Below are 17439 nucleotides of genomic sequence, written 5' to 3'. Positions count from 1 at the left end.
AGGCTGATCTCAACCACATGAATCTGGGCTATCATCTTTTTTTGTACATCTTGCATATATGAGGACATAGTTTATGATTTTATGTGAACAAAAGCTATTCCACCACCTACCAATGCTCAAAATAAATAGCTATGCACTCCCACATATCTGAGAACAAGAACGAAAGCTTCATGTTTAGCATGCTAGTAGAAAAAGAACAATGATGAGAAGAGAGAATTAATTCTTAGAAGGCATGAAGGTTAATTTATTAGATCAGGTTTTTACGTCTGAGTTTAAGTCATCCATTTTAACATGTTGCCTCTCTCACTAGCTAGCTGGACCATGCAGCTCAGAGTAACCTGAGTTCAGAAAGAATGCAAAGATGCCATTTTAGATATGTGGAAAACAACTTTCTGAAGAGGAGAGCCTCTGCTTCTCAAGTGCATGGCTGGTGATTAAATATTCATAGGGTTCTGTAGCTTTGTAAAAGGAGCTTCTGCAACAGTGACAAATTATCTCATTAGAGGCTTCATGGAATGCAGATAAATATTTATGAAAAGGTTTGAAGTGAATAACAACAAATTAGCCCCCCAGATCATAACCTCTGATTTGATAACTAACAGCCAAGAGAGAGCACCAGGGAAGAAGCTGTTAGCAAAACAAACATGATCATACAACACATGGACAAAGTATTTAACTGACTCTTCAAGTTAGACAACAGGTACTTCAGAAAGCCCCAGCCTCCCTTTCCAACTCCCGCTTTTTTTGTTTTAAGCACAAGGGTAAGGTGTCGTCTCTGGTTTTTCATCTACCACCCAAAAAATAATAAATCTTCCTGGAGGAAACGAAGGTAGAGGAAAAAAGCTGAGCTTGCTCAAACCAAGCATCTACATACAGCAAGGCACTTCCTGCAATCAATTCACCAGATACATACTTGTGGAAGAGATGCCCACATGGGAGTTTACGGGCAGTCTGCATGGAGTCCCAGCAAATGGCGCAGTCGTCATTATTGACAGCTAGCTCTTCAGGAGTTGCAACTGCAAACCTACAATCAGAACAGACACAACAATGAGCACACCAACCCCAGCACAGCTACAAACCTAAAAGTTCTCCCATTAGAAACCCTTATTCACTGCACTAGCCATTCACTCTGGGTTGCTGTAGAACAGTAGTTTGCAGCTTTTTCCAAAACACGACCACACATTAGAAGAGAAGAAAGTTCTGAAGTTCATAGCATCATTTTTGGGAACCCTGTCCCATCTAGTTATGAAAAGGGAAGATGGCCATAGACCTCCTTGCTACTCCTCCAAGACTCATCATCGTTAAGCTGAGAACACACAAGGTACAGCATGAAGAGTCTTGGCTTAAGAATAAGTTATACTTTTTAAAACCAAATTCAGCTGTTTACATCAATGTGGAAGTTCTTCTCTTATCTGGTGTAATCGTTTGTGGTTTCAGGCAATTTTATACTCCCCCATATACACTTTAAAAAAAAGTTTAAGATAAAACTATGCAGACAACTAGTTTCTAGTAGTCAAGTGCAGAGGCTATGGTGATGAGTGCCATAGGAAAGCTTTGCAACAAAATTAGTGAAGAACTTGCTATTTTGAAGACGTTAAGTGACAATCCACAGACAGGCATGGTGCTAATTTAAATTGGTAGTTTCATAAAGGTTCTTGTGATATACTAGTGCTCTCACAAAGTCATATTGACACAGTACACTGTATAGACTAAGGGTCTAGTCCGTCACCACAAACTAGAACACCCCAGAAGCAATCAGAGTCATTTAGGTCCATAGTGAGGACAATCTGACGATAAGGAAGGAGTATCAAACACTTTTAGACTCAAGACAACCTCAATTCAAAAATTCTTTCAAAAAAATTAAGCCTACAAAAATCACTGATAAAAACAAACTAAGAATGTTATTGAAACCCACAAAAGAAAATAAGGAAGACCATTGTGAAAAGCTCATGTAATCTTTGGTGACTTAACATCCTACAGGCACTTCTCCTATCAGTGATGGTGTGGGTTAAGGATGGTGCATCAGGCTTCTCTCTGACATGCTTTAGCCCTGGAATAAAGGCACTGGAATAAAGGCACTGGAATAAAGGCATCAGGCTTCTCTCTGACATGCTTTAGCCCTGGAATAAAGGCACTGTCTTTGATTTGTTGATTTAAACTGGATTTGTGCAAACCAGATTCGTGCAAATCCCTAAAACAGAAGTTCTTAAACCAGTTCACACCCTGTTTAAATCAATTTAGATTTAATTGGTAAATTATCAACATTATGGGGTAGTGTTAGTTACTCCACAGTTAAGATTAGCAAAGCTGTTTAAGATTTTGATTTAGCTTAAATCAGTAACTTACTGACACAAACTAAACAGTTAAACCTTGCGTAAATTGGGTTTAAGAGTGTCAATGTTAGGAGTTTAAATAAATCACTTTTTAAACATTTTAATTAAAACCAGTACATTTCTAACACAGGCAAGACCAAAATTTGACCACCGAGAGTTAAAACTTTGAAGCTCTTGTTCCATTCCTGATTCCAATGTTTAAAAAAAACACCAATTTCACTGTAACATAGTTATCGCTCCCACTGCAATAACAAAGTCAATCTCAGATTTCAGTTAGGTCTAAAGCTTGGCCCACACTAGAAAATTAGGCTGGTTTAACTACATTGATCAGGGGTGTGAACCCACACCTCCAAGCATGGTAGTTAAGCCGATCTACGTCCTTGTGTAGACAACGCTAGGTCAACAGAAGAATTCTTCCATCGACCTAGCTACTGCTTCCTGAGGAGGTAGATTATCCATGTGGACAGGAGAATCCCTCCTGTTAGCATAGGCAGTGTCTATACTGAAGCCCTGCAGTGGTGGTGCTGTGTCCCTGTAGTGTTTTAGGCGTAGACAAGCACTAAGAGGGGTCTACTTCCAATGGAGGGGATGGAGAAACAAAGAATCAGTACTATGACATAGTATAAGTGAGGAGACAACAGCTGGATCACCAAATTTGTGGTTCACAAGCCCTTTATATTAACACATGATAAACAGTGCCCCCTCACACCCATTTGTTTATCAGGAGGCTCTCTCTTCAGGATCCAACTCAGCACTTTAAACTCACTCATCATTTGCTCACCTAGCTTCCATGTTTCCAACCACACGTAGGTAGTTCTTGTGACGACGGATTCTACGCTGAACCTCATGGAACAAATAACGCAGCTGCATAAAAATCACCAGGCTGGCCATCGACAACCAGATATTTCCAAACAGCTATAAAACAAAACAAAACGGTGCTCAGAAGTGAATACCAAGAAGCTAAAGAGAAGAACTGAAAAACAGCAGAAAATGCAGTATACATCATACGAATCACTATGGCTAGCAAAGCAGAGTGTTCCAGTCTGAAGGGCTCAGAAAATTCCAGTCTGGCTGTTCCAGAAAAACCCATACCATTAACAGTTGTTCCACCCTCAGACATGAGAATTTTGCCTGTAATTTATGTTTTCAGAGAACATTTACCCAATCTTTACAACCTTAGTTAGATTATTTCTGCCAATGGGAATTGGATCAGGCTCTTAAGAGAAGGAAGAAAGATCTAAATACAGAAATAAACCAACATTAACCCAGGTTATTTTGTGTTCCGTGTTCAAATATAATCACAAGAACCACCCCCAGTTTATACTGTTAACACTATTTAAACAGTAAAACATTTATAACAAAAAAAAGTTACATTCACTCCTGATCAATGTGATGTCTCCTGCTGGGGATGGAAATAATTTATTTCTCTTGATAATTCAAGCCTGACATTACTCAAGTACATATCGATTTGAAGTGAAACATCTGCAAAACAGATAATTCTACAGAGAGCTAAAACAGCAAAACAAAATGGCTTCCACAGAGTCCAATGATACAGGTAGAAACAATGCCTACAGAGCAGTATTACATTTCCATCTCTTTATTTAAACACCTTCTGTTGAACTTTCAGTCCATTACAAATTAAAAATGTGCGTGGCCAGGTCATTTTATATTAAGACAGCTCTGTTTGCTTAACACTGACTTCAGTGTTACATACCAGCATGTGAATATGATGCATCAGGTCCAGTGAAAGCAAGGTTAGCTCCATGACAAAATCTGTATAATACACATACGTTCCCTTGCCCTCCCAGGTTCCTTCATGGTTGAGATCCCAGAGATGAATTACATAACTGTAAGAGAAGAGACTTCAACATTATTTATAAATAAGTTTAGAAACTGAACTTGATTCTAACAACATTGTTTACAATTTTTTTCCCCTCCTGCTGCTGTTTCTCCTCTTTCCATCACGCTTAGGTCTTTTTTATTCACCTGACTAATTAATCTCAATGATTTCAACAGCACTATTCACGATAAGCCAGGCAATCAGAATTTAACCCTTGGTCTTGGGCTATCTCAGCCTACTTTAAGCCCTGTGTGGTTATATTTGAGTCCATGCTTCAGATACACCATTATTAATAAACTTCCTTAGTTGTACACTCACTACTGTATTACCGACCTTTACTGAAAAAATATGATCAACAATAAATAATCTCTGTCCCTCCCAAAAAGTCCCATTTGCAAACCAACAAAATAACTAAGCACCACCTTCACAAAGTGAAGCACCTATCTGCACCAAGATCTTGGCATGGGTATCACCTAAACCAGATGCTACTTACCGTAAAATCACATGAGCAGTTCTCACGGTCACAAGTAGAGACTGGAAGGAAAAAAAGGTCAATCGTTAATAGAATTCCTCCCCGTTTTACAGATAGGTCTACTGAGGCAGGGAGTGGAAGTGACTAGACAAGGGTCACAGTCAGGGCCGGCTCTACAGTTTTTGCCGCCCCAAGCAGTGAAAAAAACTGCCGCCGCGGATGGCAAAAGGGAGAAACTGCCGCCGATTTGCAGCCACAGCCAGCGGAACAGAGAAGCTGCTGCCGAATCGCTGCTGTGGCCGGCGGGACAGAGGAGCTGCCGCCGCCACGGCGGAAACACTGCCGCCCCTTTCTAACTGCTGCCCCAAGCACCTGCTTGGAACGGCGGTGCCTGGAGCCGGCGCTGGTGACAGTGAACCAGTGGCAGAGCCAGGAATAGAACCAAGGTCTCCTGACTCCCAACTCTTTGCCCTGTCTTATGGACCGTGCTGCCTCCTTTAGCCTTAATGTTCTAAAGCCCTGTCCATGCCAGGATCAGGACTTTGCTAGCTCCCTGCAGTCATACATTGCACAGTTCTCATCCCACTGTGGGCAGGAACTGAGTACGAAGCTCAAGGAAACGCACTGATGCTTATTAGTAGCTTAAAGTTTCAAGCGGGACTAAGAAAGACCCTCTAAGTCATTTTCATTCCTTTTGTTGAGGCGGACATAATCACTGCAGGAATAATTTCTGTCTAGTCCATACTAACCTGAGCTGTGAGAAGAATTTAGTTATACCACAAAGCAAGATTAAATCATGCACCTATTCCAAAGACAAGCCACCAGAAAAACTGTCTGAAATAGCTCAACTAGCTTGCCCATACCAAGGGGCTTTTGCGTGGCCTTCCATGCATTCTCAGAACCCCAACCCCATTATCTCCCCCATTAACCTAGCACACTTTTGCAGCCTCATGTCACATAACCTCCAGCTTCAGAGCTGAGGAGAGGCCAGCACCATCACTCCTAATTAACTGAAGGGGTGAGTACTGAAGAACCCAAGGATGTACTGGTGTTTACAGTTGATTTAACTGTGAATCCGTTTTATAAAACTGTTCCACAGGCTAAAATTAAGCATAAAAAGGAGCAAAGATTTGTTAAGACTCTGAAAATAAATGCCTTCGTCCACTTAAAGCAATAACATTGTAGTTTCAGTCCCTGTTTAGTGATTTTTTTTAAAGCACAGTCAGAACATTCTTCGGTTCGTATTTAAGCCTTTAGTAATATCCATATCATCTGCTGGCTGCTTTCTCGAAGGCTTTGGAATACATTTCTAGGATTATTTATCTTTAAATAATACAGCCATTTGCCTGACTGAAATCTTTATATTTTATGATCAGCAAATCATCCAAGCAACACATATAGGTCAAACTAAAAGCAAGCAACGTCAACAAATCAGGAGCCAACTTTCATAAAAAGTTAAGTCAGCCACACAATCTGCTCCGGTCACATACATGACAATTAAACCTTCCTACGTTGCTGATGCAATCACATACCAAACTACAGAAACAGAAAAGGTACTGTTCTTTGTTCTAGTTACAGGGAAAATTTCTGAGCAAGCCAATGAGCAAAAGTAAATATAATGCACAAATTAAATCCTTGTGGTGAAACAGAATGATAAGATCTGCTAGATGGATAAGCTGTTGAGCATAGATTTATGTCAAAGCTAGGACATGGCCTGATAAGGAAAACATCTATCAAGGGAAAACGCAAAGAGTTTAGGCCCTATATTTTAGCTTCTGTAAGAACTGTAATACGATGGGCTGTGTGCTATGGAGTCTAAATATCTTGTTTTAATTCACCATTTTGTTGTAAAGATATTTGTACTATTTAGTACTCAGGCAGCAAGGACAGCAAAATTAAACCAATTGGCCAATCCAGAGTTGGGTGAAGTGATCCGTGTATTGTATGTAGAATCCATAAGCACACATTGATCTTTCAGGATGAGAGAGGCTACAGTGAAAACAAAATATTGCACAATTGGTTAATGCAAATCTATGATTGAAATTTTAAATGCAGAAAAGGACATTTACATTCTCCTGGCAGCTGTAACAGCCCAAAACAAAAAATACTCCCTGTACTTCTACCTCTGGGAAAAGGATGAAAGAACAAACATGTTAGTTATGTTGCTTCATGCACCACTGGAACGCACTCAGATTCTACAATGAGGAGTGTGGTACAAGAACTTGCATAGAATTACATCTTATATCTCCTATTACATAACACTTAAATACTGATTATCAGACAGGGTGTTCACTTAAATGTTTTACTATTCACATGCAATATGACCAAACTACGGTTGCTGTCGGAACCACACCTGAATGTCCTGCCTTTCATACTTTTAAAATTTCAACGCTGTGTTGCATTTATGTAATTTTCTTTTTTGCATTAAATTTCCTTTAACTGGAAAAAAAAAAGTCATGGGGACAAATGGACTAATTTAACAGGATATGCTCGGTTGTGTATCTGGAGCATTGCACTTTAGTATTTTAAATGTTTATTCAGAAGCAACCTATTGCCCTTTATACTTGCCAGGCCCCTTCAGAACACAACCTACTTCTCTTACTACACTCACATCCCTCCCAAAACTCATCCCTGTCATCCTACTGATGAGAAGAGGAGGGGATAGGAAACACAAAGAGAAGGAAGGAACCTCGCTAAAACCTGAGAATCTCATTCACATCGCTCTACTGAAAACACAGGGGAATAAAGCTAAATCAATGTTTGCAAAGTCAGGAAAGAGACTAATAGGGTACTTTTTAAAATCCAATGTAATTACATATGCTCAAATGCAATATAGTTGGCAGTGTCCATTTTAAAGAGCATCAGATGGACTGTCAGCAGGAAAACATTTCAAAAACCTTTCACTGCAGTTTTTACTATGTTTTCCTTTAAGTCTGAGGATCACCACCAGATGTCACTGTTAGGAGGCAGACAAAAAAGAACACGAGTATATCTCCTGAGGCTACACTTTGCAGACACACGAGTAATTTCACTCACACGAGTGCAGGCCCACTGAAAGCAAACACTCTACTCATGCAAGTAAGTGCTGGCAGGACAGTGCCCCTAGTTTGTTAATCAGATGCCTAAGCAACTATATCAGTTCATTTGAGACATCTGATTTTTCAGAACTTGTTTTTAAAAATACGTTGGTATGAGACAGATACATCTGTGTTTATCTTGGTGTTAAACTTAGGATTGCAGATCATCTTTGCTTTAAGAGGTGGTAGCTATGATAAATCCTTACAATGCTGCTTACTTTTGGCACAGTTGAAATCAAAGACATCTGTGTATGAGAAAAACTAATGAGCGTGCTTCATGAGAAAAAGAGGAAGAATTAGGTGAAGTGTCTATTTCAAAAACCAAACTGCAAAAGCCCCCACATAAACCAAAGTTAAGAGGAAAAACAAAGTGCAAATCAACTTGCATATAAAGTAAGTCTCACCTCTGCTGCCATGAAAGCTAGAGTGTGCATTCCATGCGTATAGCCGATAACTCCACAGATCACTGCTAGACCACAACAGGAGAGTAACATGGCAATCAGCAGAGTCAGGACTCTGACGTGGCTGCTCATTGGGGTGGTTGGAGAGAAGGAAAGCTAAAACACATTAATACAAAACAGTGTTAACAAATTGCTCCTCTCCCTGTTGCCTTCACCCAGCACATATTCAATTGAGCCTAATTATTTCCTGAATATAACAAACATTGCAACGTCAACCAGCTAACCAAGCAGCCATGAGGGCAGGGAGAAACAAAACAAACAAAAAGCACATAAGGCCTTGTGACTCTAGGTTTCATTTATACTCTCAGATTTTCAAGCCAGAAGGGACCATTGTCTAGAGTGACCTCCTGCATAACTCAGGCCGCAGAACCTCACCCAGCAATTTCTGCATCAAGCCCATAACTTCTGTTTGAGCTGGAGGATATGGTGACCAGGTGTCCAGTTTTCGACCGGAACAGCCAATCGGAAAGGGACCCTGCCAGCTCCGGACTGCACCGCTGACCAGTCTGTTAAAAGTCCTGTCAGCGATGCTGCAGCTCTATGGCAGGCTAGTCCCTACCTGTCCTAGCTGGCACCGTGCTGCGCCCTGGAAGCGGCCAGCAGCAAGTCCAGCTCCTAGGCGGGGGAGACATGGGGCTTCGTGCGCTGCCCCCACCCTGAGCACTGGCTCTGCACTCCCATTGGCCGGTTCCCAGCCAATGGGAGTGGGGGGGGAGGGGGAATGCCTGTGGGCAAGAGCAGCACATGGAGCCTCCTGGCGCCTAGGACCTGGAGCAGCTGGTTGCTTCCAAGACGCACACAGCCCAGAGCCAGGACAGGCAGGGAGTCTGCCTTAGCCCTGCTGCACCGCTGACCGGGAGCTGCCCGAGGTAAGCCCACGCCCCAACCCCAAGCCACAACCCCCTGCCCCAGCCCCGAGCCTGAGGCCCCCCCCCCAAACCCTGAGCAACCTCCTGCACCCCACACCCCTCATCCCTGGCCCCACCCTAAAGCCCACACCCCCAGCCCAGAGCGCTCAGTCTCCCCTGCACCCCAGCCCCATGCCCCAGCCGAGCCCCCTGCCACAGCCTGCCCCACCCCAGAGCCCTCACCCCCTCCTGCACCCCAAACCATTGCCTCAACCCACAACCTGCTCTCGCACTCCGAATCCCTCATCCCCATCCCCCAGCCTGAAGCCCCCTCCTGCAACTCAAACCCCTCATCCCCAGCCCCACCCCAGACCCCCAGCTAGAGCCCTCACCCCCTCCTGCACCCCAACTCCCTGCCCGAGCCTGAAGTCCTCTCCTGCACCCTAAGCCCCTCATTTCTGGCCCCACCACAGATTCTGCACCCCCAGTTAGAGCCCTCACCCCCTCCTGAACCCCAACCCCCTTCCCCATCCCAGTGAAAGTGAGTGAGGGTGGGGGAGAGCGAGCCCCAAAGGGAGGGAGAATGTAGTGAGCAGGGAGCAGGGCCTCAGGGAAGGGCGGGGCTAAGGTGTTCGGTTTTGTGTGACTAGGAAGTTGGCAAACCTACTGGAGGGTATATTTTAGAAAGATATCTAGTCTTGATTTAAAGACGTCAAGGGATGGAGAGTACACTACTTCCATAGGTAAGCTGTTCCAATGATTAATTACCCTCACTGTTAAAAAAATTGTGCCTTATTTCTAGTCTAACTTTAACTTCCAACACTGGATCTTGTTATGCCTTTTTCTCCTAGATTAAAGAGCCATCAGAAATCTCTCCCCATCCAGGTACTGGTAGACCATATTCACCTTTTGATCAGAAGACTGAAAAATATTTCCTTTATATTATTTAAGATTACATGTTTCAGAGTAACAGCCGTGTTAGTCTGTATTCGCAAAAAGAAAAGGAGTACTTGTGGCACCTTAGAGACTAACCAATTTATTTGAGCATGAGCTTTCGTGAGCTACAGCTCACTTCATCAGATGTATACCGTGGAAACTGCAGCAGACTTTATATATACACAGAGAATATGAAACAATACCTCCTCCCACCAGGACAGTGGGGTGGGAGGAGGTATTGTTTCATATTCTCTGTGTATATATAAAGTCTGCTGCAGTTTCCACGGTATACATCTGATGAAGTGAGCTGTAGCTCACGAAAGCTCATGCTCAAATAAATTGGTTAGTCTCTAAGGTGCCACAAGTACTCCTTTTCTTTTTAAGATTTCATATAATTTTAACTGAAAATTCTTATATGCTTCGCTTATAGATTATACCAAAAATAAAGTCATCTTAATTTAAGGATGAAAGAATCAGGTAAAGTATCTAGGCCCATCTCCTTATCACGAGTGGGAGTCAAAGTCTCAGTCTGGGGTGTCTGGTTAATTATTAAGTTGGCTCACATATTTCACCCATTCAGTTGCTAAATTCATTCTTCTTTCCCCATTTGAGTTGGACTCCGCTTCATAGTCACACATTTATCAAGAAAAGTGTTGTAATCCAGACTTTAATGTTTTCCTTCAACAAGGAAGGAAGTCCCAGCACCACAGCTCCTTTCTTAAAAGCTCTCACTCAAACGCAATAAGCATTTCTGCCTTTACAGTCTGCTCTCTCAGCCTTCTAGAAGATACCTTCAGTATACCAAGAACTGCTAGATAACCTTCCTGCTAGATAACCTTACAGTTATTCCACCCCACTCAATCTCATTTCACTCAAGGCCACTATCAAACTGTTGGAAAGGCAACCCTTCCTGGGTGGTGAAACGGGAAAAAACTGGGGAGTACAAGAGGCCTTAAAATATAGAGTTTGGGGTAAACCAGAGAATTCAGTCTGGCTCAGGCTTTTATTTAATGACACTGAAGTAAAGAAAGCAGCACATACATTATACTTAAACGTCTACAATTACTCAAAGTGCAAAGCTGATTTTTCTAATCCCAATAATAGTCCATAGAAAAGAGAATTGAAGTGCTTGTCAGGTAACACATATTGTGGCACACACACTACCATGTGGAAGCTTTTCATGTTGTAATCTACATTATATCTCTATTCATATGTCCAGAATAATAGACAGACCTGGCCCAGTTAGATGGATCAAATTACAACAGTCTGCATAAGGGTCAATTTGTTTATTTAACTAAAACTGAACTGACTCTTCATTCATTTTAAGACCCCTAACAAACGTGCACTCCGTTAACTTACTCAGAGGCCCCCTATCCTTGTTTAGAGCCATCTTAGCTCTCCATAGTCTCATTGCTATTGGTGCAAAAGCCATGTCCTCTGCAGCTCCAGCCACCTGGTACAGCCTCTCTGCAACCCTCCATCTCATTTCATTTCCCAGATGAAGACTGTCTTTCCTCCTCGCCTGAGCCTATTCATTACTCTCCCCCTCTGTGACTCACTATTTAACTCTTGAATACAGATATAGTTTGGGATATAGTTTATAATGTACAGTACATATAAAGATGCATTGTGTCCCATCAGTTCTTCATAGAGGCACAATGATCATAACTATTTCAAAGCATTAAAACTGCACAGAAACGATAAATATGCAATGAAATCCAATTCCTTTTGCTCTATTCTTTGTAATTTTACTTTGAGAGATCAAAAAAAATTTCAAACTACCCTCAGAAGTACCCAACTGGGCATCAAACTGAGGCTGATTTTCTAGAATTCTTAGCTAAGGCAATTTGAGAAGGACACTTTTTAAAAAAGGATACAGCAGTAATTCTAGACAAGGCAAGAACACATGGAGCTTTACATCTGAGGATCTTTCAGCATTTTATGAAAAAGGATAAATATAGTTTAACATGGGATGATCATTTAAGATGGAAGAACTGTAACAGGGAGGTTAAGGACCTGATATTCAGAGGTGCTGAGGATTCGCAGCTCAGTTTGAAGTCAATGGGAGACATGAATGCTCAACATCTCTAAAAAATCAAGCCCTAAGTGACACAACCAAGGCCACACAGTGAGTTAGTGCTGGCACTGGGAGCAGAACTCACATCTCCCAACACACAGTCATTACGAAAAACTTACATATTCAAACCGATCCTTGCAGAGCTGAACCATGAGGTGGAGAAACACAAGCCCAGAGAACCAGAGGCACCACATGACCACCTCTTCCACCGTCTGAACATTCAGCACACCAAAAATAAAGATAAACTTGTAGAAGATGAAATTCCAGAATTTGTCCTTGAGATGCTAAAAAGGAAGACATTTGTTTTCCATAGGTAATCAAAGTAGTTAAAAAGCTCAGATACAAAATTATCCACCCCCTGGCTAGTTTATTAATACACAAACCCCATAATACTTTGCACTTATGCAGCTTCTTCATCTGACAATCACGACGTGCTTCACAATTATTTAATCCTCATGATGCACCCATGAGACAGGGAAGTATCCGCATTTCACAAGTAGAAAACTTGCTACACAGCAAGTCTGTGGTAGAATGGGGAGATAGAAACCCCAATTCATAGTCACTTGCATTGCCTGCTATTATCATTTACCATGTGCTTTAGGACAGCATGTACAAGTCCCATTGTGCTAGATATTGGAGACAGTAAAAGGACAGTCCCTGCTCCAGGGAGCTTATGGTCTCAGTTGAGCTAAGAAGCAAAAGATGAGTGCAACAGATAATAGGCAGGAGTGAAGAAAGGAAGATGGAGGAAACAGAAGTATGAAAATGTGATAGGCCAGCTAGTCACACAGCTAGATGGGGATATTTTGTATTATTTTTTAAATAACAGGATATGAACAACACAAAAATGAGAAATATTAGAAATTCCTGCCATCAAGGTGGATGGATTTAAATCACCAATTTTAATCATGATTTGCACTTGTACTTTTTAGTTATTTTTCCAAAGAAAGCTGATTCTCATTGGTTGGTAACCAGTGAAACATGTTTATTTGTAAAAACAAATACAGCCTTTACACTAAATTTGGTGCTTCTTTTTGCTAACCAGGAAGATACACTATAAAAACATTAATTTAAGCAATTAGATTTTTTAAATTATCTGGAGAAATGTGAGTTAAGCAAAGTAAAAATTAACTATTTTAGAAAATTGTGATTTTTCTTTTAACTTAGGATTTGTGTCAAGCTCTATTTTGATGGAAATTCAAATACAATCAAAAATGCACAAAAATAGCATTTTCTTAATTAAATAAAACGACCTTAATTGTGCCAGATACATAAGAAACAAGTTTATCAAAACATGTTTTGCATTTAAAATTGATTTATTAAACAGGTTCTCTCTCTATGTAAACTGTTTATCTTTAATTAGCAAATTGAACATGCCCTTCAAGATTTTAGAACCAGTAGATCTCATCCTCTCACACCTAATTTTTGTTCATAGATTGGAAAAAGAAAACAAGTTTTCCTGCATTTCCAATTCCCAATTGATTTCTTAACTTTGAATGAACCTGTCACTGAACTGAACTTGAATACATTGAAATGAAGAAAATATTCTCTCTGCACCTGCAAAGGAGGCTACTGCTGTCAGTCAAAAGCTGATTTAGCATGTCAACAAACTTTGTTACCAGGCCTTTAGCCAGTCACTTCCATCAGCTCAATGGTTTGACTTTCTTTAACACTTGGTGACAAACGTGTTCTAATTTTTTTTTTTAATTATTTTAAGTGATTTAAATAGATTATAGTAAATGTAGGCCTTAACATAGGTTATCTTTTTTTTTAATTTTAAATCATGCATTTTTATCCATGCTGTCTGCCATCTACCTAGCCTCCACTAGACACCACTTTCTCTTAAGGTGTATTGACTAAATGATGTTCCTTTTGTACCATTGCAACAAGACAGTGCAGCATTGTGGATAATTTTTTTTTCACTATGTATTTGTACAGTGCTTAACACAATGGGGCCCTGATCTCAAATGGATCCTCAGTATCAGAGCAGTGTGGCTGAGAGGCTACCAATATTGCCATTTTTATTTCTGGATTGCTGGCATATACATATTTAATCTTTCTTCTGCCATTGTAGGAAATTAAGAGAAAGTGACAAAAATCTAACCCTCTAAAAATACTCAATGTATAAGTTGCTTGGTCTCCAACATAATGGCTACATGCAAGAGGGGAGTAGGTGAGAAACAGTGGGACAAAAAAAGCATTCCCACACACGCAATCAGAAAGAAAGACAGTACACTGGTTAGTTATTGCAGGATAAAAGACACTATACAATTTGCACTATACAATGGGAAGATTTTATAGAAAAAAAAGAGTCCTATCAACCCTCTTTATAGAAACACAATGAAGTCACCAGCAAGACAGCTAGAACAGGCTAATAATTCCTTCAGGATGATCACATTTTTGACCTACCAACATATATAGCCTGTCTTTCAAAGGAAGCTATCAAAGTATATTTCAATTTTTAAAGGGACAGTGAACACACTAGAAACTAGCATTGACACTGCTTTGAATTCCATGTCCATATGGTCACCGTGGACAACTGAAAAAAATCTAGCACAAAGCTTTTAAAGCATAGGCACTGCATTCAGGGGTCTTTAGGTTTGTGAATTACCAATATGATAGATTGCAAGACACCTATGAACAAGTAAATAATAGTGCCCCATTTGCACTGCATGCCTGTTACATTAAACTTCTATGGCTTAATGTTTTTAAATGACTTCATGTATATATACAGAGAGAGCGAGAGAAACAAATTTTGAAGGGACACAGTCAACTTGATTTTTGAAAATAAAATTTCAAAATAATTCTATTTTTTAAATAGTATGGCCTGAAATCTTTTGGGGGGAGGGACAGCTCAGTGGTTTGAGCATTGGCTTGCTAAACCCAGGGTTGTGAGCTCAATCCTTGAGGGGGCCATTTAGGGATCTGGGACAAAAATGGGAGATTGGTCCTTCTTTGAGCAGGGGGTTAGACTAGATGACCTCCTGAGGTCCCTTCCAATCCTGATATTCTATCCTTAAAAAAACGTTTTTTCTGCTTCCTTGCTGGTGTTTAGAAAAGGGGCAAGCCTAGGGCCAGTAACAAATGGCTTGGGCTCAGCTCTCCTGCCCTCTCTGTGCATGTGTCTGCCTACTGCCACTGATGGGAAACATCCTCTTCTTGCAGAGGTTGATGGTGCATGAGAGTTATGTCATCATGCCAGAACACGAGGAAAGAATTTTAGCTGACCAGTAATAAAACAGTGAAACTGACGATGTAAAAAAGTACTGTCAACTGCACAAAGTAAACTAAAATCAAAAATAGGGAATTGTTTTCCTCTAATTTCCTTTAAAATTAAGAGCACTTGTAAGCACAGGAACAAAATTTATGATGAAAGTGTAATTTCCTAGTTGACAGGTGTCCTTTTAAAATAAAATAGCAGTTCACCAAAATTAAAGCTCCTCTTCAGAAACAAGCCAGAAGATTCATGGAGGCTTATATATGCACTGAGTAGTTTACCCATAAGAGAACTGAAAAGGGCTTTTAGTTTATTTTAAACTTCCATAAATGTTATTGGATGTGCACTTTCAAAATATCAAAAGGGGATATCTCCAAATCATGGACAAATCACCTTCTAAGCTTGGGGTTAAAAAGGAAAGCAATTGTGACAGAAAGATGGACAAAATCAATCTTACTTTTTAAAAAATCATTGTAAATCATAAGAGCTACATTTGTATCTTTAAAAAACTGTTAGGGTGCTAAATGTTACTCTGTGCAACTCTCAACATTCCCAGGTAGGATATTAAAACCATTCGTCTACAAAAAAAAAAACCATGTGAAGATAAACAAGAGACAAATCAAGAAAACAAGTATCTGACACCAAGGCAATTCGTCTAGAAGCATCAAATGTTTTACTTACCTGCCTCTCACTAACACGAAGAGGACCAAACACGGCACACTGGATTAGTTTAGCAATCAACATCAGAAAACAGCAGGCAGTATTTACGAGTACCTAAAAATAAAGTAAACATATTTTAGTCCTATTCATAAAAGGAGAACACTATACCTCACCCCCTTGTTGTTGTGCAGTAGTTGTTTCAGGTTGCCAGTAAAATATGCCCCTTCCTAAAGCCTAACTTCTAGGCAACGTACAGTAGAATACATTTCATTATCATTTCATTTGTGGAAACACTGATCTGTCAGCCTGAGATACTGAGACATTAATATCAACAGCATCATTATACAGATAACCAAGCTTCCAAACCTAAACTTGCAAGGAAACTGATTTCTTTACCTAAGTTATCATTAATATCTTACCTTATTAAAAATGAAATAATGTCAGAATTTGATTTTCTTTTCACTTTTTATTCAGTTTATTTATTTTATCCATCTCAACTTAGACAATAAAAACTGACTAGTCAGATTCAGTTTTCTTCCCAGTAAATTTTACTTTCTGGTTTCCATTGGCTTTAAGCTTTAGCAACAGCTTATTTATGATGCCCCACATCATCAGGTCAGTGGCACTCAGAAATGATTAACAAATCATTCAAAACATTTTTTTAATCTAAGAGCCTAGTTTAGATTAGCAATCATCATTTAACTGGACCAGTTTAACAAATGAAAAGCTTTTAAAACTGCATCAGATTTAGTAGTTAGTACAAATTATTGTGAACATTTTCTAGGTCATAAACTTTAGAAATTTTAAAAATACAGTACTTAAAAAGGGACACTGTCAATTTAAAAAACATAAATGTTGCAAACAAATTTATCTTACTATAAACACCTGAATAGAATGTTCATTATCATTTTTAAAATCCATTTACTTTTCAGTTTATGCTCTGACTTTTTGCTTTTCTCTCAGCCCAGACAATGAAAATCAATAAAGTCAGTTTTCCTTTTGCTTATAGTCAGTGTCATTTCCAAGTTCTTAATTTTGGAATATTTGCCACCCAAACACTACAGGAGAATACTTATTTGTTTAAAATACATTGGTTTCATTGAACTTTTTTTTCCCCAATTGTGAAATATTTCCGTTAGTCTCAGGGTTGATAAAAATATGCTGCCAAATTTAAGTTGACAGGGTCCTTTACAAGGAATTATTTTTAAAATGATCAAGCTGTTTCCCTCCTAAATTACAAATCTATATTTTAGTTTCCAAAAAAACACTGTACAGAAGCCATGAAAGCTTGATAATGCCTGATGCCAACATGCAAGTCTAACTACACACTTGTCACAGGTAATGCTTTGCATTACATAGACATCAAGCCAAATTAGACTCTAGGTTGGTCTGTGCTGAAATTTTCAAAATCTATTTCACCTTGATATTTAAATTGCTGAACGCAAGTCAGAATACTCCAGTCTGAACATGTTCACTATTCATAGTGACTTCATTCATACCAGGTCTGAAAATCTAATA

The 17439-nt window shown here is 39.9% G+C and overlaps 1 protein-coding gene across 2 annotated transcripts in view; it reads right to left on the bottom strand.

Moving 5' to 3' along the window:
- The window catches only part of AMFR (autocrine motility factor receptor), a 38143-nt gene that overhangs the window by 17343 nt on the left and 3361 nt on the right, over window positions 1-17439 (bottom strand). For both annotated transcript variants that reach the window (XM_077830936.1, XM_077830935.1), the window contains exons 2-8: window positions 15943-16035; window positions 12164-12328; window positions 8127-8279; window positions 4667-4707; window positions 4048-4180; window positions 3115-3248; window positions 914-1024 (exon numbers count right to left, since the gene is read on the bottom strand). In XM_077830936.1, coding sequence (XP_077687062.1) covers window positions 914-1024; window positions 3115-3248; window positions 4048-4180; window positions 4667-4707; window positions 8127-8279; window positions 12164-12328; window positions 15943-16035 — 830 coding nt within the window. The remainder of the gene's footprint in view (window positions 1-913; window positions 1025-3114; window positions 3249-4047; window positions 4181-4666; window positions 4708-8126; window positions 8280-12163; window positions 12329-15942; window positions 16036-17439) is intronic.

This window comes from Eretmochelys imbricata, chromosome 12 (assembly GCF_965152235.1).
Source record: "Eretmochelys imbricata isolate rEreImb1 chromosome 12, rEreImb1.hap1, whole genome shotgun sequence".
Lineage (NCBI taxonomy): Eukaryota > Metazoa > Chordata > Testudines > Cheloniidae > Eretmochelys > Eretmochelys imbricata.
Note: the sequence above shows the minus strand (reverse complement) of the source record. Positions and strands in the feature narration are given on the sequence as shown.